Source organism: Notothenia rossii, assembly GCF_949606895.1.
Source record: "Notothenia rossii genome assembly, chromosome: 10".
Classification (NCBI taxonomy): domain Eukaryota; kingdom Metazoa; phylum Chordata; class Actinopteri; order Perciformes; family Nototheniidae; genus Notothenia; species Notothenia rossii.
Window position 1 is genome coordinate 12,959,445 of NC_136908.1, and position 23,330 is coordinate 12,982,774.

General features: G+C 40.8%; 1 protein-coding gene across 1 annotated transcript; it reads right to left on the minus strand.

Moving 5' to 3' along the window:
* Positions 1 to 1,072: 1,072 nt before the first annotated feature.
* On the minus strand, positions 1,073 to 19,234 carry poc1bl (POC1 centriolar protein homolog B (Chlamydomonas), like). The gene is made up of 11 exons (XM_079653273.1): positions 19,057 to 19,234; positions 15,538 to 15,983; positions 13,625 to 13,794; positions 11,523 to 11,712; positions 11,206 to 11,391; positions 10,107 to 10,224; positions 7,592 to 7,768; positions 5,511 to 5,642; positions 4,160 to 4,270; positions 2,758 to 2,910; positions 1,073 to 2,655 (listed from the first exon to the last, which is right to left on the minus strand). Exons 2-11 carry the CDS (start codon positions 15,921 to 15,923, stop codon positions 2,524 to 2,526), a joined length of 1,755 nt encoding a protein of 584 aa, XP_079509399.1. The 5' UTR covers positions 15,924 to 15,983; positions 19,057 to 19,234; the 3' UTR covers positions 1,073 to 2,523.
* Positions 19,235 to 23,330: the final 4,096 nt, after the last annotated feature.

Here is a 23,330-nt window from a genome sequence, read left to right on the forward strand (position 1 = left end):
TTAAACGTATTTGTTAAAGCACGTTATCTCTCCTGGAAGGATAACATAATATAACTCACAAGGGATTTAAGTAAAATAGGCAAGGAGCCATTAATCAAAGGCTTCAGTGGATCTTAATCAGATGAGAAAGAAGCAATTGTTTTTGTGATCTGTAAAATTAAACTATAGAGTCCTATACTTATTCAGATAGATTAAGCAGATATTTTACAGATTTCAAGTGTGTAAGGGAACAAAGAAAACAAGGATATGAAGAACATTAAATGTATGCAGCATGTCAGACGAGGAAGTCTGCGGCAGCATCAAGATTATACAGTAGTCAACAATAACTATTTATAGCAAACAGATCAGTGCAGTCCATTTTAGTTTGCATTAAAAAAAAAACCTGACCTTGAATAAATAATTCCTCTTTCCTTTGGAGATTTTTTTGTCTCATTACTCAAGTCTCACCTCCTTCAGGTCTCATTCTGATCCTCTAAATAAAGTCACCATTTTTCCTACTTTTTCCTTCAATCTCACCTAAATCATTGGGTTTTTAAAAGAACATTGCTCACAATCCAACAGAAGAGGATGATATACTGTAGACTAGAGTTACTGAAAATATTTTTAAAAAATCTATGACTTAAAATGGCTTGAATCATTTCTGCATGATGTTAATCAATGATAGGGTAAACACACAATGTGTCATTTGATGTACATTTTGACCTACTCTTTGCTTAATAAAATACACAGGTTAGCTAACTCCTTAATGTAATCTGAAGGTCTAAGTGGTTTCCACCGTCCATCAGTAATTAAATGTTTTCTTCTAGCCTGACCGTGTGGCCAGGACAGGAACTATGGTCTGCCCTTGGTAGTCAATGTAATTTGCTTTCCTACCAGGAGGTGGTGCCAAATGACTGAGAATAATGTAATCCATGTCTGAATGGTACGGGGTGAAGGAAGCTGTGGCAGTTTGTAAATGCCAGTCTTAATAAATCTTTTCCATATTTTCATTTAATGTCACACAAAAAAGAGCCACAGGTAGTGAACCGTGCAGAGCTCACTACCTGAACTCATGAAAATGACACTTTGCATCTGTGGTTAGTTTGTTTTTATTCCTTCAATCATCCCAACAGTTTGAACCATTATTGACATCCATCCCATTTCAATCATCACCCTCTTCTTCATATCAAGTAATCATCATCGCCATCCCTTTTGCGTTTTCAGTAGTTTTAAAAGTGCTTCACAACAGCACTGTCCCACTCTGGTCCCTTAAACCAAACATTATTTACAAAGTTACAGAAAAACAGGAGTCATCTCACTGTACATGTTTACCTGCTGTATCCATCGACTAGTATGAATATCTCATATTCATGAATTCAAAGGACACCAAACATTGCTCAGTGATAAGCAGTCTTCGGCAAATACAGCTGCTATTCAACAACAGTTACACTGCATCTCTTGGTAACTGAGTCTCAGTGGAAACACCAACAGGCCTTCAGTGAAAAATAAAACAGGACTTTTTCATGATGCTGCTTCAAGTACGGTTTACACACACGAGTCTAAACAAAACAGTCTTGCACTGACAAACTGCTGGATTAAATCAAACAGGCACTCCCTTTAAGCCATTGCTTGCTGTATAAAATCAAGTGCATCGCGCCAGTGTTTAGTTTGAGCATTAAAAACACATATTCTATTCATTTCAAATCCACTGGCACATTTCGTTTCGGCACCAACAAGTTCTTAAAAGATTACAACCGAAGGGTATTCCTAATTTTACACAACAGGTAAGAATAGATTACAACATACCTGTCGACTAACTAAGCCCTCTGGGGTAAATTGCACTTAGTATGAATAATTAAGGAATGCTCCCAGTCATGTTCAGGCAGCATCCCACCAGGAAACTGGCTTCACAGACACGAGATAGAATTGAGAAGCAGTCTAGTGTGACCGCTCTCTCCCTGTTGTCCTCCCATGATGCAGCATGTTAGGAAGTAGCTGGTTAGGGTCAAAATGCTGCTGACTTAAAGGACTCAATAAAAATAGTTAAAATTAATTGCACATCAAGGTAACATTCTGTAGTGCAGCATGATTTTTGAAATACATTTTCTAGGAAATGCTTCAATTTCTTTAGGAGGCACTTTCTCGACAGTCAAATCAGTTTCACTAATTTCAAGTTGTTGCATTAGATTAAAGTACAACATTACAATTACAGATGTGCACTGGACTTCACTTTGGTTGCAGAGGCACTTGGATGAAAGCAACACAAATGTAAAAGTCTCAAGTTCTGCTGGTCTTCTAAAAAAAGTCCAATAAACATCGCCTTGCATCTCTCATTCACTCTTCGCGACCTGCACTTAGTCTTTCACACGTGTATAAAAGCTTTGAATTGAGTGAGTCACTGGCTTAAAGTGACTGTTTCACCACCTTTCATTTGCTCCCTGTTGCCAGTCAAATGGAGAGCAGTCACAGAGAAGACATCCACTGTAGTAATTGCACTATGGTGAAAGAAGGTCACTTGAGGTTCCCTGCAGCTCTCTATCCCTCCTACGACTCAAACTTCCACTGCTGGTTCTTATCTCCGGGGGTGCATCGCTTCATCTGGGTGTCTGTGCGGCCCTCTGGGATGCGGTAGGCTGTCAAACACATGTCAGAGTGATGGTGGTAGATGGTCCCGTCCTGAAAGGTTTTAGGGAGAACGTTTAAATAAGAGTTTTTAGTTTAGGAAGTCTTGTGGAATACTGGGGGTGTATTTGTGAGTTGAAGTGTGTGAACACCTACCTCTCTGAAGTCCCAGGCAACACTGGGAGGGTTGAGCTGCCCATCATGAAGGCATGCCTTCATCCCGATGTAGATCTGGCCCTCAGGTACTTCAGCACACAGCTCTGTCACCGAGTTGAAACGGATCTCCTTTTGAGTAGTGTATTCAAAGTACTGGAGCAGAAAAAAAGAACAGGTTCTGTGTTTATTTTTGTCTGTTTATACACAATGAATATGCTTTTCCATGGAATGGAAATGACTTTTTTAGAAATCCAACTGTAAGAAGAGCAGTGACTGAGAGTGAACACTGTCCAATTGTTTTGGTACATCTCTCTTTCTATCTTAATCTCTCCTCTTTAATGAGAAAGCCTTTCAACACAACAAAATAGTGCAGTTGGTCATGTTTTTCCTACTAGGATTACAAGATGTTTTTCTCTAACACTGCAGTGGGATCAGGTCCTAGCTAAGCCAGCATGGCATGTCTGCGTGTGTGTCGAGGGGTCTCATCAGTACAGACAGGGCCGCGGCCCTCTCAATCAACCAGACGTGAACACAAACCCAGCTTGTCCCTCTCTGGTGTCAGCTCAACATCCCAGCCAATAGAGACAAAAGCTGCAGCACTGCCTGGGCTACCCATTAAACGGAGGCTCAGGTAATCAATCTTCATCCTTACCCATCCTTCTCTTATCATCTCATACATCTTTCAGGTGCATTGGGGTCCATAATGGTAGTTTCTAATAAAAGACTCAAGGCCCTTGTGGCTGGCTTTAAAATTATTTACCCAGGCTGTGCCGTTCATTCAGCGGCAAGGCTCATGTATCTTTTAAATGGAACCTGGTACTTATGTGTGCCAGGGATGGAGGAGCAGGAGGGAGGGGGTGAGGGGGGTGAAGGGCCTTTCAAGGTTTTTGTTTCAGCGGGGAGCCATACAAACATTGATTTTCAGTCACACATGGTGCTTTTGTGTCTGAGACACCTGATGCGGTGCATCAGTGGTAATCAGAGATATCGAGCAGGTTGGAGATTCACATAAAAGGAGCTCTGCCTGTTGTCTGACTCCAACATTAAATATACATCTTCACAGACAAACAATCTTCTGGTTGCTAACCCATCCATCACTGCAGTTGGCAGGCATTCAGTTTAAAAGTACCTGTGATTTAATTGAACAAAATAGTTATACGTGGATACAATTCCAAACTAAGTTGGACCTTTATTCAATTCAAGTCATGCTCTCCAGCAGAGAGCCATTTCCTGTTGTGAATCAACTGTGGCAGCTTGTTTAGGGGTTGGCAGAGGGGGTTGACATTTCAAGATACATTTCCCACTGGGCCAAGAGAGGTTGGGAGATTGTGACAAGAGAGAATATGTGCACTTGAGCGAGGTAGAAGGACAGAATAAAGAAAGTGTGACATGTTTGACCTACCTGGTTGCCTCCCTGTCCGTGGCAGCCGAACAGAGAGAGGTGGGCGCCTGTGGGACTGTGATCTGGGGAGTTGTAGTCAAGACACTCAGAGTGAATCCCTAAGCTACGCACCTGGCGGGAAGAGAACAAGTCAAAAGAGAACAGTCAATACAATAATAAAATGAAGTGCTTCATTGATTCCTGTGAGGGAGTTTCTATTGTTGCTTTTATTTCTTTACAGTCAAGACTATAATGTTCACATACAGTACAGCAACACTGCGCCTGGGAGACTCAGTCCTCGGATTAAAACAGACGTTGCTTATTTTCCACATTATGACATACCTATAAAGCAATTTAAACCCTTATCCTTACTTATACTTTTCCATCAAAATGCTATTTATATTTATTTATATATAATCAATATTGGTTTTAGTGTACAGTACACTGTATTTAGAATATTTTGCTCGCCTTTTCAAATAGGGAACTAAAGTAATATCAAGTTTTACCTTGTATATCTTGTTCTAACAGTTACTTATATCATTTTAATGTTGTATTTGATTATCCTTCTGTGAATCTGTCATGTTTTGCACTCTCACTCTGTTGCTGCTTTAAACTCCTGAATTTCCCCATGGTGATTAATCAAGGTCCATCTTATCTTATCAATCTATTCTCTTTTTAAAGCCAAGAGAGTCCTTTGCTAAAAAGTAACTATTTTACCAAGCAGAACTCATGCATCAACCAGTTAGTTTGTGCTATGGTGTGACTTTGGGGATTCCAAACAAACCCTTTCAACCACAAAAGACACACAATAACTAACTAGCGGATCAAAGCAGCAGAAAGATATGTGCTGCTGCCCCTTACCATAGCATTACATTGCTTAGCTTTAGTGTTGGTACTCCTGTCTGTTTCTCCAAATCCAGTGTGACTATAGACCTCATGCAACCCCTCTTCAAAAAGGCAGAACTATCCATTTAAGGCCTTAGCAATCTTTTAGGGATTGTCCTTTTTTCTTCACTGATCATTTTAAAACCTAACACTAAGCCAACCGAGAATAACGTGCAAAGCATTTTATACTCCACCGGATTGTTATGGTCTTGATCCCAGTCCAAATGGATTACAAAGCCTCTGTTTGTCTAAGTCCAGCTTTCTCACTTTAAACAGGATTTTCACATATCCCGCCCCAGCATAACTCAGTTTTAGACATAAAAAAATTGAATTTAGAAAGCAAGACTTAACTGCAATGCCATTTCTCTGTAACTAGGCAGGGACAAGTCAGCACAGGATGTGTGGAGATTGTCAATGAAACACTGATGCAACTCTTTGATTGCAACAGTACAAATAAAGGAATTCAGATAAGAAGGCAAACACTCACAGCACCATGCCAGCCCCCTCTGTCCCCAGGTACGTGTAGTTCGGGGTAGATATTTTTCAAATACCATTCAAAACTTTGGCATTTCAGCTTCTCCCTCAGCAGCAGCCGCTCCGAGATATCCCCATAGGTCTCCTGGGAAGTGAGCACACAATAAAAGAGTCATCTCACACTGGCATCCCAAAGTCTTATGTATTTATTCATTATAATATCCACAATATTCTTTGTTGCTAATGGAACATTTTCTTATGTATTTGAAGCTAGTCAAATCAAACAGTCACACAATAAAGGTAAATATTTACTTTATTAATCGGACCCGGTAAACAAATAGCAGGTTATTGGTAGCACATGATGTCAATTCAACAAATAGCTTTGTTTGCTAAGGTTGTTAACTCAATAACGTTCAAAGTCCACAGTATCTCTCTCTCACACACACACACACACACACACACACACACACACACACACACACACACACACACACACACACACACACACACACACACACACACACACACACACACACACACACACACACACACACACACACACACACACACACACACACACACACACACACACACACACACACACACACACACACACACACACACACACACACACACACACACACACACACACACACACACACACACACACACACACACACACACACACACAGCAAGATTGCGGTTCTCCAAATGCGACACATAAAATAATTACTTGTGATTGAAATTCTTTTAAAATTATATTTACAGTTAAATCATTCTACAATTCATTTTGAGATCCTGGGCTTTAAATATTAAGTACAATGAATGTTGTGTTTTATTGTGAATAACAGGCTGGTGTAGTAATTTAAATCCTGCTATAATTACGATAATATATATATATATTTTTTTATTTATTTCGAATGTATAAAACAATAATACAAAAATGTAACATGATAATTATTATACAATATAAAATTAAGCAGTGTCAAATTTATATAGAAAAATATTACTGATTCTAAATTATATATAAACAAATGAACTACTTAATTACACATCCAAAAAGGGGTGGGAAGAAGTTTACACTTATTTAATCCCACCCCTTCTCCCAAAAACTAAATTATTAACATATATATATATAAAAAAAAATATTAATGAAATACATTTGTTATTGAAAAACAAACAAACAAAACAAAAACAACAAATAAATAAACAAAAAAATAAACAGACAAATACATAAAAGAGACTTACAGTATCAGATGGAAGACAGAGTGAAGTTGTCTTCAATCGGTTTGAACATTTATTATTATTATTATTTTTTTTTTTTAAATGGTATACCAAACCAATATAAGTCACTAAATATACTTTATGTTTATTTATTTAGCAATAGGCATTAATAAAGATGAGCACTTGAGTCCATTACAGTCTGTGGCAGGTTGGTGGCATGAAAAGAAAACATACAAAAGCAAATGTGAACATCTAAGGCACATAGGCCCAACTTAAGCATAATCACTTGTTAATAGGGAAACTAGTTGTATTCCAAAAACAATATTATTTACTGCAGCTCTGCAGTCTGTTAATATATTATGAGAACAGCCTAATGTACTTGAAGCTGTTGATGTGCTCTGGCAGAGCTCGGTACAATCTCCCCCTGAACAGGTAATTTATTGTTTGATCAAAGCTCCCCAGCATTAATAATGTACTTTTTTCAGATAGGTGAAACTGAGATACATGCATTTTTGATGGTGCCCAATACCCAGAACCTGAGAGGTACACGGCAGACGAACTACATGCACTCTCATGCAGGCCCTCTCACACAGACAGTGTTCATTAGGTTGAGATCCAGACAGATGAATGTTATCATAGTAAAACCTCTAAACCTAACATCAACATTAGCAATATTAACATGACGCTGCTAGAACTACGATTTAGTCACAGTTGAATGAAAAACAAGCCTTTTACAAGAAAGCTTAGCACTGAGAAAATCTATTTGTACGATGATGATTCGGCGAGGAATCTAAAGCTTCTCACAGCAGCAGGCCCCAGCTAGACACACTGTTTAAAAACTTGTGTCGGTTTCATTTGTAACTGTCTTACCTTTTTGGCAGGGGGATTCCTGTTGTAGAAGTGTTGTTTATAAGAGTCCATCCAAACTTCTGCAGCTCGTACGGTATTCTGGAGGAAGTTGGGCCGGGCATAAGGGGCCTTCTTAGGGAACACATGGCCCACATGAGAGCAGGGGTGAATCTCCAGGCTGCCTCCACACATCCACACCTGAGGGGGTTTAACACAGGAAACCATTTCTTTATTTTTAACACTCAAAACTGTCATTTTGTGGTTAATAGCATCCTTAAGCAGATAACCAAACTCTAGAAGGGAGCTCATATTTATATCGCCACTACAAAGTGAAATAATGAGAAAAAAATGGATGTGAACAGCGAACTCAAAAGGATATACTAGCATATATTTTATTCATTGATCTTTCAATATGGGCTCTTAGGATCGTTTAGATAGTCACGTAGTATAATACAAATCAGCAGTTACACAGATATGGTGATCATTAACCAGGAAGTATTGTACTCTGTGAGATAAAAGGATGTGTGACACAACAACTGGTGAACTTTGACACTTACATTTACGAGTAGTGTTTATTACTTTGTCATTCAAGTTTGACCTACCTGGCAATATTTACCAGGTGGTTTGCAAGTAGCTTTTTAATGATAGTAGTATAGAGAATTTGTGAAGTAGGTAAAATAACCAGTCCAAAATGGTTAAAGGAAAAACTTATAATATCATTTTAGAGGGAAATTAATAACAATACCCAAGCAGTTAAAGAAATATATTCCTGTGGTGGGTCTACATCCACAGATAGAGAATGATGTGTATAACTTTAACCCGTAACTCTGCAGTATGATATATTAAGCCCAGAGAAGTTAAAAGGAGTACCATCTATATATGGATCTGAGAACACGGATGTGGATAATAGGCACAAATCAGGGTGTAGCGACTGAACTCACAATAGAGGCTCAAAGGCTCTTCTGTGAGACTTATGAGGACAGGTGTCGAGCAGAAGATCAATGTGTGTCCTGTTGACTCAGTAACAGGTTCCTCATGTCAGGGCAACATGGACGAAAGCTGATGATTTAAGGGCTGTTTAGAGGCTAAAGTAAACTTATTTCATTTTCAAAGGATTACAATTTGTGGTATAGCCGAAACAATGCGTTGACTGGGTCAGGGTGACTTGAACACTCAACTCAAAGATGTGTGACCCATAATGAGTATTAAAGAACTGAGGCGTCTGTCGACATGAAGTGCAAAGCTAGACCCCCACTTTAACAAGAGACGCACGTGAATTGCCGAAAATGTACTACGTTTGTTTCATTTGATTGTGAGTAGATGTATTAGTAAGACCCAGGACAGCTTGGTTATTGACTGTATTTATGTGCGTTAACAAAAAAAAAACAGCAGGGAAGAAGAACATCAAGAACTTCCATGTGCTTTGTGATGTGTAACTTACATTCCTGTGAACTGAAGTCACTGTGGGATCTCAAGCAGTCAGCCCAAAAACGTTCAGTGTCATTAGTTGGAGCATTTAAATACACGCAAAGAGAGTAACACCACATTTTCAATAAGTCTGCTTGACGGGTGTTGATGTTGTGACAGATGCAATGCTAACAAGGATAAACACAGCTCTTTAACTTCAACCTGGCAACATCAATCCAACCCTTTGCTTCTTGAGTCATGCATTTTAAAGCAGCTTGGTTTTATAGGATACATTTGCATTGTATAATTGCAACATAGAAAAAACAAAAGATTGAAAGGTTGTTAAAACAGTATTTTCTAATACTTGGCTGAGCTATGTTCCTTTCACACAAAGCTAATTTATAATCCTATATCCACGGCCAAGCAGCTGTACATGAGAGTCTCTACTGTCTTTATTCACTTGCACCATATTTTTTTTAGCACTCGGGGTTGAAAAGCAATTCGCTAAACATAAATGATGTATAGCAAAAAGTCCCAGCGAGAGGCATTTTTATATCCACATGAATAAACACATACTCAGGGGAACAACCCATCCGTATTCACACTGAAACCACACACTATAAATCATGCACCAGGAATCTACCTACCTACCTTTGCATGCTCCTGCTACAAGCTCACACATCATCCTAAAATCTGGGCCAGTTTGATTGACGCAAACAAGTGAAAAGCGACACCAACGTCACAACAACAGCCAATATCAGGGTGCAGTTTCAGGTGCCGTGGCTGACTGAGACCTGACACTGACACGTGTCCCACTCACACCAAATACCCTCTGGCTGACAGCTGTGAGGTGGATGAATCAAAGGATCTGTGTGATAGACTATGAAAAAAGGATTCTCTTTGTGAAATTAAATGTCAATCAACCTCATGGATGTCTGCTCTTCACCTCAACAACAAAGAATCTTAGTCAATGGAAGTACTGTCAGAGTGGTTTTTCGTAACGGTGCAAATGAGATGAGTCACTCTTTCTCAACATTTTTTAAAGGCCGTACTCTGGTCTCATATTGCTGCGCGGCTTTGTAATGGTAAAACAGGGACTCTGTGGTCACTGAAGGAGAGCTGGACTCACCCTGAAGGAGAGCTCCAGGTTTTCTCCCCCCCACACCTCCATGCCCATGTCATACGTGCCCAGATACTCAAAGTAGGCTTTGCTCACAGCGAATAATCCACCTGCCATTGTGGGAGACCTGGGAGAAACAGTGGAAATAATGCAATGTTATGATAGTTATTTTCATACGTTCCAACATTACCCATCCTCCTTTTTGAATCCAATGCAAATGTAGTTTCTCAACGGTCTAATATCTAATGCTGCATTAAGACGATAAGAAGTGGCTTATTAAACAAAGCCTTTGAAGAGCAGCTTTGCCTAAGCTAATAATCATCCTGCTAACACCCTGTACAATGCAATGCACACTTTCAAAATCATGCATCACAGTTGGGTGTGATCCAAGCACAACAGACCACATGAAGTGCAGCAGACTTTAACCCTTCAACACACAGAGATCACTTCAGGTATGCCTTCCCTCAAAACTAGACATTGTGTGAAGTTGTCTCTCTAAAAGTAGCAGCTTTAACTCCAGGAAGAATAACTTTATTGTTCACAGAAAGTTGCACATGTGACTTTTACCTGCCCATTTAAATGTACTGTATATATATTTAACCTTTTTCACATATCTGTATAAATGTACATTTACCTGATTAGAGTTAAACTTGTGTTATTTCTAATCATACTGTTACTACATTTATATATTCTTATTATCCCTGTGTATCTCTCATGTGTACTAGATGTGTTTATCTCTTATTCTGCTGCTATAAAACCTGAATTTCCCTGCGGGGACCAATAGAGTTCCATCTTATCTTAAGTTATGGATTGTTTGATTTACATTTTTTTTTATATAGATTGGGATGCCCCACATGTTTCAGTATGGGCTTTTTAAAATCAACACATTTTAATAGATACCTCGAATTGAGGTGGTTTATTGAACCCAGGGTTCCAATACACATTCAAACATTCTCTGGGTGTAATGTGAGTGGAAATATAGAAAGTAAGTAATACAACACGTGTATTAGCAGAGGTGTATTACATCTCTAAGAGCTACACTGGTACGGGCCAATCTGATAAAGTAATCTCCCATGCTTGAAGTTGTTGTGAAGTATCATACGGTCACCTGATGGGGTCTATGCGAGTCTTTCGCCTCTTGCGTTCCACTTCAGGGACCGAGTGCCACTGAAAGGTGAGTCTCCAGTCGAAGCCTCCGATCATTGGCTCGTCTGTTTGCATGTAAAACTCAAATGTGTTCCAGTCAATGGTGTCGATCACAGGGCACACGATGGTACTGGCATTCTCAGCAATCCTAAACACAAAGCATTGCAAATTACATTCAGCGAGCAGGCAACGTTGGTTTAGTATTTACATTTGATTTCTATTCAGGTTCCTCCAATACAAAAGATCTTCACAAAGCTTTTGCTAATCGGATGAACCCACCTTTCAAGCAGAGGCTCAATCCAGCCAGGGACGCACTCACAGTGGCAATCGAGAAATGTCAGCACGTCACCCGTGGCGTAGGTGGCCCCGATGAGACGAGCCCGCACCAGACCCTCCCTCTTCTTGGTGCGAATGAGTCGCACTCGATTGACTTCACTGACGTGTTGGGCCAGTTGAGATTTCAGGTACACTATTTTTCACAAGAAATACACACACGATCAATATTTTTGACATTAAACGTATGTTGATTCCCTGTCTTACATGTGATTTGTGGCTACTAGAGGCAGAAGTGGACAAAGTATTCAGATGTGTTTTACTAGATAAATATTACTGCTTTCAAAATGTTCATGAAGTGAGAGTATAAAAGTATTTACATCAATTTATTTTGCATTATTGATGCATTCATTTGCTTTTCATTTAAATGTTACTGTTGTTAATGCCGGAGCTTATAGTCAAGCTATATGTTTTCCGTGAATTTCCCCCAGGGATCATAAAAGAAAGCCCGCAATAACAGATGATCCTTTTTTGTTGATTATATTTAGTATCATTTGTCTAAATCTGAATCTTCAAAGTAACTAAAGTCGGCAGATAAATATTATTGAGTAAAAAGAACAATATATGGCTCGGAATTGTAGTATTAGGAAGGAAAATACTATGCTCAAAATCTTACTTCAAAACAGAAGCTGACTGGAAGTATATTTGTGGTTAATAAAGTTAAAACACAAAAGCTGAAAGGAAGGATGTCTGTCTGTCAATCACTCTGTCTCTCAATCCCTGCTGGCTGTCTGCCTGTCTGCCTGTCTGTCTGTCTGTCTGTCTGCCTGTCCACCCGTCTGTCTGTCTGTCTGTCCGTCTTTCCGTCTGTCCGTCTGTCCGTCTGCCTGTCTGTCTGTCCATCTGTCCGTCTGTCCGCCTGCCTGTGTGTCTGTCTGTCTGTCCGTCTGCCTGTCTGTCTGTCCGTCTGCCTGTCCGTCCATCTGTCTGTCTGTCTGTCCGTCTGCCTGTCTGTCTGTCTGTTTGTCTGTCTGTCTGTCTGTCCGCCCGTCTGTCTGTCCGTCTGTCCGTCTGCCTGTCCGTCCATCTGTCTGTCTGTCTGTCTGTCTGTCTGTCCGTCTGTCTGTCTGTCTGTCCGTCTGCCTGTCCGTCTGCCTGTCCGTCTGCCTGCCTGTCTGTCTGCCTGCGCGTCTGTCCGTTTTTTCTGTCTGTCCGCCTGTCCGTCCGTCCGTCTGTCTGTCTGTAGAAAGCCTTCTGGTCGGGGAGTGGCATGTCGAGCGTTCCATTTGGTCAGGGTGGTCAGAGGAGAGGAAATGATGTCATGGCAGCTCAGTGCAGACTGAAGTCATTATTATGGTGTAATGTCTTGGATGCACACAGGCTAGACTAGCTGGGACCGAATACTAATACCATTAGGACGGACAAAAAATGAAGCTAATACTAGATCTAGTTTCTGAGATGAAGTATCAATCACAAGGTTTGCTGGCGGACACCATGAGACAGGGTCAAAAGTTCAGAGAAACTGGTCAGTCAACCTTTGAATTGTCATATATACACTTCATTCCCCAATAGACACGCTTCATGGTTTGGAGAAGAGAGCATACAAAAGACACACACACCAAGAATAAGACAGCAAATGCTTGAGCAGGGAAGCAGGGAGACGGACTTGGAATGAGCTGAATAATATTTAATTACTTAGCTTTTATAGTAATGATTGCAGCAGTTTTAGAAAAAAAAATCTGCATTTATTAACCTTGCCTCTTTTCAATAACAAAGCAATCCACTTCAAGCATGCCTTAAATACCGCTACACCTTATTTCATCATTAAAAGAATGTGCACAAATTAGTTTCAGAGCTTGTTTTTCTAATTGTTTTCAGAATACATCCAGAGGCATTATGTATTAGTATTCATTGCTCCATTGATATGCATCGTTTCATTATTTATAACAGTCCTGCTTGCCCTGTTCTCTTCCACGCTGTGAATGTGAAGAAATCAAAGCAAAACTGGAGGCTTATTTTGTTAGCTTTACTAAACTAGGCCAAGGCTCTCAGTCCTCTTTAAAACACTTTTTTCTGCCAGTTGTATTGTCGTGTGTAGAGTGTCAGACCTCGGTCACTGTAGTCATCGATGAGGATGATCTCCTTCAACAGGGTGGCGGGCGTGGTCTCCAGGACGCTGTGAATGGTCCTCAGCAGGGTGGACCACGCCTCGTTGTAGAAGGCGATGATCACAGAGGTGGTGGGTAATCGCCGGTAGTCAAACTTCTTACTTCGGCATCTGAGGTATGTTCATGTGTGTGTGTGGGTGGGTGGCGTGAGGGAGGGAGGAGACAAACACAGTTGACATAAGCAACAGTACATATTTATAATGAAAGGACAGCATGCTAAAGGAAGTCAAATGATTTTCTCATATGATCAGAGCAGCTACAGCAGTTACTGTAGCAGGGGGAGGTATCTGGTCTTAATCCAGATGGCAGTCATTAAAACAATAAAGAGCCGAGAAATATGGATGGGGGTGGGGAGGGTATCGCACCAGTGAGCAACATACCACAGCAGTGCACTGAGAGAGACTACAGAAAGTTGAACAAACAGAGACGAGGGGAGCAGAACAGAGAGAGGGGACAGGGGTAACACAAAAGTACTGTAAACTCATAACTTGAAGGAATGCAAAAAAAAGGCATGAAATACTGAAAAGAAGAGAAATAAAAGTCAAACTGTGTTACGAGAGAACTCTATTGTTATGAGTCATTGGGGTAGAACACTTTAAGTACTGGCACAGGTTGAATTACTTGGCTAAACCCACGATGATGACACTGTTGGAAGTTAGCCAGGATTAGACCCAAATTGTAATTCTGTAGCACCAGTTACAACCAATCAAATAAGCTGTTTCCCTTTCTTTAACAGCAAACTGTTTAATAGTGGAGAGAAAGAGCTGTCCAAAGCGACGGATTCACCCTCCATTAACAGATGCATGTGAAGGAGGCACTCCACAAATCCCACTCCTTGTATAATAGCCCGTAATGACAGACTGGTAGTTCTCGTCTAATTATTAGTTACTTAGATCATTATAAAACATTAACAAGTAAAATGTGTTCATGCAAAAATAGCGTGGAGTATTACTTCCCTTGTAACTCCGTCATGGTATGGGCAGGCAGTGAAGCACATGAGGAACATGAAACTAAAACAGCACACCACTTGATCTCTGCTTACTCCTTCCTCACTGTGTCTATTCAGTTGTGTGTGCACTTGTCAAAAATGTCACTGCCAGCGCAAATTCCCATCATGCACTATCATAAAAGTGACCGTTTGTGCAACGCAGGGAATCTGGTCTCTAGGGCTAAAACAGAATGTGGTTTTGCTAATTAAAATTATAGTACAATTAAATATAACATTATTTACATTGCAATGGAATGGAATAGAATAGAAGGAATAAAATATGGAATACAAATCAGCAGTCATACTTGACTTTCAACCTTCCTGGCAGTTTCCTCAGCATCTTATTAGTCTACTATTGGATATGCAGACATCTTGCTGGTCAAATGGTTTATTCCAGTGTCACCAGGGCAAGATTAATATCTCTGCGCCTCTAGTTTTAGGGATAGACGGAAACATGGAAAGATAAACTATTAATAAAATTCATCATACTTTGTGTGTCATCACAGAGGCTGAGAATAGCTGCGGACAACCACTCTGGATGGAATAAATCAATTCAGCCAGGGAGCTGCTGCTTACCAGCTTCAATAAGCCCTGCAATGCATCCAGAGAGCTTTCATCCTTGTGTTTGACTGTCAGGGGAAAACTGATCCCAGTAAAGAACTCAACTTAATCTCTAGTGAGTAATTTATCCCGGACACAATTGCAGCATAGCTATCAGCTGCATGCAGGACAGAGATACACATACATGTTGGCTAGGACCTCAAAGGAAATAACAAGCAATAAAAGATGAATTAGGGATTTCCTTGAGAAACATTAGTCAACTTAGGCTCACTTTCTGACTCAGAGGCCTTTTTGCCGTACTCACTCATTCATCCTGTGGTCCTGGATGTGCCGGTGGAGGGAGATCTTATCACTGACGTAGATATTGATGGCATATCGCTCCACACTGTCCTGCTCAAGTTTCTTCTCCTCAGGGCTGAGGTTGAGGTGTGTGGCCCGCCCCCACTCCCCCAGCGCGTTGCTGTCTGGTGCTGGTTTACTGTAGAGGGGCCTAGCCAGCTGACCATCAGCCGCGGCCTCATCCAAGGACCGCTGTTTCGCCCGAACATTGCGGCCTTCTTCATCTTCCTCTACAGTGGAAGAGGAGGGGAACGAGGAGCCTGCTAACAGAATGTAGCCCAGCCACAGCACCCAGAGCAGCACACCTGCCTTGGCCAGCACACCAAGTTTTCGAGAGCAACGCCCCCTCATGACGAGAAGCCCGGCAACGTGACTGGCTGAGCTTCAGGGTGCCCCACAGGACACAAGCCTCTGGAGGACAGAAAGAATCAAATAAATAATGATTATCAAGGTTTTTATACAACATGTAAGAAACAGGAGAAGGGACAGGAAAGTGTAGACTTGTGAGAAACATCAAACCAAGGCACCGAGAAACTACCACTGACAGGAGGAGATTTACAAGATTGAACTCTTTAATCACAGCTCGCCGCATTACAACACATTCACAATCAAGTGAAGTTACACCCAAGTAAGTTAGCGCTTGCTTCTAAATTTGTGAATGCCCCCAAGGACACGGCTCCAATAGAGCAGACCAGGGGTAATCAACAGCATCATCATAAATGTAATCGCCTGCTCAGGGCTACATTAAGATGCTCATCAAATACAAATTGCAAAGATGGAAGAAGCTAAATTAGACTTTTACAGTACAGTAATGTGCTGAATAAATTAAGTGTGTGATGCATATACTCTCATTACAGCGGTGCCGTTTAGGTCCCATTGGACAAAGTGATCTTCAATATGTTGGTTTTTACTCAGGGCTGTGCATTGGCAATAATCTGGTATGTGACATGATACAGTGGTTATGATCATTCCATTTTGATACTTTGTGATACTCCATAGGTGATATATAGTAGCAGTAGAGTAGAGAAAATAAACGTTACTTTTTTAAATGCAATCAATACAGTGGGGTCTGCATTTCCATTTCTCACAGTCCCTGTAAGAACCAAAATCATAGCAGTACTTTGAGTTGATTGTGAAATGTAAACTATTGATGAAAATGGATTGATACTTTATCACAAAAAATGTTTTCCAATCTGGCAATAAGTGGCTATAAGTGTTTCAATATTTCCTTAGTTTCTTCCAAACTGCGCTGTTGTGATGTTGCACATTTACAGCGTTTTCAAATATCATGTGAATTTTCCAATTAGCCGGTTCACACTTCTGCTTCTGCACCGTAACCAAGAAACCAGCAACAGCTGAAATATTCCCTGCTGTAGTGATGAATCACATTTCCAGTAATTATAAAATGTTCCTAGAACCCACAACCTATTAAATGGCATTCACAGCTCTTGCACAATATCTTTACATCGAAATTAGCCTAGAATTTCGATTAAGAATCAGCAGTTTGAACGGTTCCTGATTTTAGGATTTCATTTCCCTTCCAATGAGACTAAAAAAAAGCAGTGGGCCAATGAATCTGGGTTAAAAAATGTGCACAAGGATGGACCAGCTGATTTTGAAATAGGATTTAGGTTGGTACTGCAGGTGCACACATTAGGCAGTGTCGACATTTGTGTCTGACAGATCGACTTAGCACGCCGGGGCATAAAGAGGGCCGCGGGAAAAACAGACCACTTAGCTATGTTGACACCGACCCGAATGTAATCACATAATTGTGTTGCATTAATATTAGAGCGAGGTGCCATTTACAGTAGTGCCAGCCAGTGCCAGAAAGGCTTAGCAGCAATACTGAAAGGCACACGCACTCTTACAGACAAACAACAACAGTGTGTTCCCTTTCTCACACCAGCGCACAATGATTTCCTAATTCTGACAAACCATGGTTATTCCTAGGAACAGTGACTGAAGACCCTGTCAGATAAAGATGTGTGTGCAAAGTTCTGTGTGGGAGAACATATATGGTACAGACAGAGTCAGAGGAAACTAAATTTCCACTGAGAGTCCTTCAAGGCAGCAGCACAGCCCTTTCACTCCAATCTGGGCCTCGGCCAACGCACTCGGGAGTCCTGAGGTTACAAAATGGAGACGTAGTCAGACAAAAAAACCTTTTATTGGCTGTCCATCACACCTTCCACTCTCTCTGAATCTGATAGCCTTACTGGGCAGCCGTTTGTAACGAGCCGTAGGGGACAGAGGCCTAAAAATGCAGCTTAAATCCGGCCCCCCCCAAAAAAAAAACTGGGTAATGGATATGATTTGCATTTGCTTCCCAAGCTGCAATCTGTTCAAACATATCACGCTAACAAGTCCTTAAAAAGAGAGCGATGAAAAAGATGGGTCAACAATTTATGTTACAGTTATACACAAGAAACACACCAGGCTTGATGTGTGAGTCACTGGATTCTCAGATGTCAGGTGAACTATGTGGCACGTGAAGGAGGCTCCAGTGCTCTCCATGGTTAATGAGCAGCATACTGTACAATACATGGCTCATTTCCTCATCAGCCAGTCAAGAGAGGAAGACAAATATCCAAGCACCATCAGACAGAAACAGGTTACACTACAGTAAAACAACCCCATTAACCGGTTGGCCCTTTTCAGTTTGTAAAGGACCCATAAAACAGGATCCACGACTCCTTTCAACAACACAAACATCTCTTTGCTGCTTACACTCTGTGTATACAATACTGACAGAAACTGTGTTAAAGGAGCCAGGCTGTGATGCAGGATGAAAGGCTAAAAGCTGAATAGAGATTTTTCCATCACTATGTGTCAGACACACATCCAAATAAATCCAAACAGACACATTTGCTTATCTTGCTTGACTTGAGCAGATTGGGTGATAAGAAATGCTGCATTTGAAAGCAAAAGTAAAACTCAATGCCGCCCATATTTAATCAAATTTCAGCCTAAAGCCTCTTTATCTGGTGATCTAACTTTTATCTTTTTGGAGAAAGAGGTGTCACAGGTGTCAGGATTAAAAGAAGAGATTAAAGAGGCAAGTAGCCAGTCCCTGTCACCAGTATAGCTACAGTCAAAACACACTTTAGCAACAGGTCTCCTCGCCTGTCACATTAAACCAATGTTAGGATTACAATCTGATTTATAGTCTGCAGACAGAAGGAAAACTCTCAATCAACGTCACACTGTGTGTGTATAGATTACCGCAGTCGTGACTCAAAAGAAAGACTAATCTCAATTTTTAAACTGGCATCTACGAAAAACTATTATAAGAAGCTTCAAAGTGACATTTTGAAGCTTTACGTCAGCATTTACGTCGTTGACAAACCACACCGACTAATGAGTGACTTTACCGGTAAACAAGCAAGGAAGTTATCGACAACACTTTGAACACAATGTACACGACAGTTGCAAAAGCGCATTTATAGTTAGATAGGAACGAAGTGATCTTGTTAGAGTTTACCTTCAAAAACAAGTTACATGTCTCGGAGTTTCTTGAAGTTGCTAAGGCCGTTGTTTGTCAGTCTGCCTGCGGTCTTCTCCAGTCAAACCTCTGGCTTGCAGATGTCAGCATACCCACATCCTCTCCTCCACGTTGGGCTTCTGACCTCGGGCAAAGCAGCCATGCTTACGATACTGGTTCCGGTCAGACTTTTCAAAATAAAAGACGGAAACAAATCTTCAATCAGGAAAAACGATATACATGTTTTCTGGTAATCCAATAAATAAAATGTGTGTATGAAATAATAACACGGTAAAGACAGTGTAAGCATGTGCTTTTTATAAATGTATAAAAAGGTGTAAGTCTGTATCACAATGTCTCAGCATATGATTTCATCGTGACACAGGAGTTCAACATATATGTTGTTTTGAATATATTCAAAAGATAGAATGAGATACACATATAATACAAATACAAATTAACATTAACAGCGATACAAATTTAGAGTAGAAAATGCACATATCACTAAAGTATCTAAACAATACACAATATGAAGAAAATACTGAATAAATGTGAATACTCTACAATAAACAATTTCACTAGGCAACAGCAAATATACTACAGAAACAGAAACATATTGACATTGTAAATGAAGTAGCTAGTATACAATAAATAGGCTACTATTTTGAGCGCTTAGGGTATTTTATCCCTACTTGTTTAAAACATAAAGAAGAATGAAATGTATTTTGACTGTTGTATAGTGGTTTTGTTAACATTAGCTTATTACTTTCTCTTCCTGGTTTCTCATACTAACTTTCACACACAAAATAAACATACTTTATTGCTCCTTACTTCCGGTGTTGGCGGCATCGCCTCCAGTTAGCTTGATGCAGCCTTCAATGCTAACCGCTGTTAGCTGTCATGTGTCTGCTGCGATTGGATATATACAATTGCAATGTATAGAACTATATAATCAGTATGTACTCTATGCCACGTCGCCACGGTTAAATATACAGGTAATTAAGTTAAACGTGTAACCTGAACATTTATGTCCGAGTTGCTGTTATACACTTAAAAAAAGTTTGTGTGTGTGTGTGTTTGTGTGTGTGTGTGTGTGTGTGTGTGTGTGTGTGTGTGTGTGTGTGTGTGTGTGTGTGTGTGTGTGTGTGTGTGTGTGTGTATGTGTGTGTGTGCGTGTGTACCCTGTGAAAAGCTCACCGTAACCTGTCAGTTAGGTCATTCATCCTTCAGGGGTGTCTGAACTATAATTATGTAATTAAAATTACATTAAAAAGTTACACAAACACACTGTCACATGTTCATGAACTGAGCGACCTTTAGCCTGTATGTGAAGATAACATAAGGCTGCTGGATTCTATTATTAACCCAAAAAAAGTAATAAACGTGTGCAATAAAACACCCAAATGTAATGGAAATGTAATAATGTGTTAACTTAATTGTGTGCTCAAATTGCAACAAGTCAGCAAATAGGCATCAACTTTATATGTCAAGCACAATCCTAAATGGCACAGAATATAAATCACTTTCACCGGGACCAAAAGCTTTACCGGAGGAATTAAGTATTTAATAGATGATTTATGAGATCAGTTAAATTAAACATAAGACATTTGTTTTGGTTTAGACTCCGGACTTGGATGCGGTGTATGAGTTTCCAATTGTGTCGCTTTAAGAATCTTATTTAGGTAGTGTAGCTCCTTTAATCACATAGCTTTACTTTAGTTTAGGATGGATTTAAACCAAATTGAAAGTCACAAAGTGTCTTAAATCCTGTCTTGATGTTCACAAGAATGGTGAAAGGATCTATTCGGGACAATGTGTCACACACTCGCACACACACACGCACACAAACAGACCTTCCCTCTGTGTGTTTGCCATTTTAAGCTTGGTTTGTTTTCCCATAGTCTAGGTCCTGCTCAGGCCAAACCACACTTGCCTAGAGTGTGCCGATGATGGTGCAGCCTGTTGTTAGGCCGACACCTGCACCTCTTGGTAATCTGCCAAAGTCTTTTATTCCTCCTTCTCTCTCCTTCTCCTTTCCTCGTCCTTTTCTTTCCCCAGTTGAAACCAATTGACATCTCCCTCTGTGAGGCTGATGTGCCCCCATCCGGACCTGAAAGGGGTCTCGTTTCCATGATAGGGATCTGGGGCTTTCACAGCAACAAGGGGGGCTCTTGTAGGCCTACAGGTCTTACGTTTCAACCTTCCCTCGCATTCAAACTGTTAATTACTTTGCAACTTGCCCTGTTAGCTTGTCATAGCTACATTAGGGGAAATTCTCTTTAAATCAATTTCGAATCAAGTAATGTTTTACACTCTCCATCAGGGGCGGACTGGCCATCGGGACGTTCGGGACGAATCCCGATGGGCCGGTACTGAAGTGGGCCGGTCGGACGATGTGGGCCGGCCGGTAACCGGAAGGGCTCGACATTAAATGGCCCGCTGGCCCGGAAGCACTATTTAGACACCCCGGGCCAGCATAACGTACTTTGCCCGCTCGGGCCACTAAAAATATTGCTTTTAAAAAATGGTCCTGTGGTATTGGTATTTTGACTAGCAATTTAGTTAAATTGTTTCGTTTATCAACGCTACAACATAGCGTTTTGTGAGTCGGTTGTCGTTGTTGGGTGAAAAGCAAACAGCTGTTTGCTGCGGAGCGCAGCGTGAGCAGGCTCCCCTGAGCGCGAGCAGGGGAGCAGGGACACACCCCCCCCCCCCCACCCCCCGTCGACAATTTACTAGCGGTATTTACTTGCGGTACCGCGGTGGGCCGGCGGTACCGAAGTGGGCCAGTCGAGAGTCCCGGGCTGATTTGTAGTCCCATTCCGCCCCTGCTCTCCATTGTGAGGGGGAAAAGGATGTTTGCAGTTAAAAGCTTTTCTACTAACCTAAAATGTATATAAAAGGCTAAAGCTTAGCCCAAGTGGATCAGTTCTCAAATTATGAAAAGGTCCCTCTTTTTTCTTTAAAGTTTTTATTGAAATCCAAAGCAATTCCAGTGTTTTTGGCCCTTTCTAAATAGGTAAAGAGGCTCTTGATTTGTTGGTCAGCGGTCAATTTAGCCTGTTGCTGTCCTTTATGATAATCTGCTGTTGGACTCAACTCAGCAGCTGCAGAGTTTATGATTAAGATCTCTCTCATTTGATGGATGTGAAGAACATGAGTCAAGCGGATTGAAAGAACCACATCAGTCAACAGTTGTCCCGATGCCAGAGGCAGTAAGATCAGAGGAAAACAGTTCAAGCAAAGAGCGCCATCTAGTGACTGCATGGAATACATCCTTTTTTAATTACTTCTTACCCAGTACAAGAGAAATGCCATTCCTCTTTAATGGGAAAAACACGGACCAAGCTGGTTGCAGAAGTGCAAAAACACAAAGAGGTGGTCCTCTCAAATAGCACGGTGGTTAAATCCCTCTGCTCACAATATAGACTGAAACTGACCTGCTAACAGTCCTGAGTCCCCACCTATGCCGTCCTTTTAAATGATACTGCAATATTATATAACGGATGAAATACTACAGTCAGGTGACCCCTACCCCCGTTTTTTTAGTAGACAATAACTCAGGGTCCACTTATCTATTTGGATGAACGGTCCATATCTTGAGCTGGAAAACACATGTAAGATTGATGAAGACCTTTGTGAGATGGTGTCTGGTTGATAAAGTTGCGTTTTATTTGAGCAAATCATCTAACCTCTAAAATTAAAAACACAGAGCTCCATGATAAGTTTGACAAAGGATATATAAGCTGCCCCACAACAGCACTGCAAGGAATGTGTCTTCTCTACAATTCAATTACAGCTCTATTCACTTGTGAACCGACTTAACTGTTGGGCCAATGATTTCATTAACTGGTTGTCCTTTGTGCTTGATGTTCATTTACTGTGTTCGAGCAATAAATCATAGCAAGTAGAGGTCACTTTGTGGGACCAGGCTCCTTTAATTTAATGGAGATGGATTCTGGCCCACACCCTCCCTTTGCTTATTAGCTCCCCATAGAGCGGGATACACAATGACCTTCAGCCATAAGGACTGAATGTGTTAGAAATGAGCCTGAAAGTGAAGGGGCTTCTTTTATGACCTTGGTTCTAATATGAATGAATGACCTATTATTACAGTTATTGAACCATGTGTCCTTAAAGTGATGGGTGTGTGTATAGCCATGCATCATTATGTGCACAATACTGGTTCATATTTTACGTTCTAACCCTCAGAGAGGTTGGCAAGTCTGCAGTCGGATTTGGAATACATTAGAGAGAGATAAGGAAAGACGGTC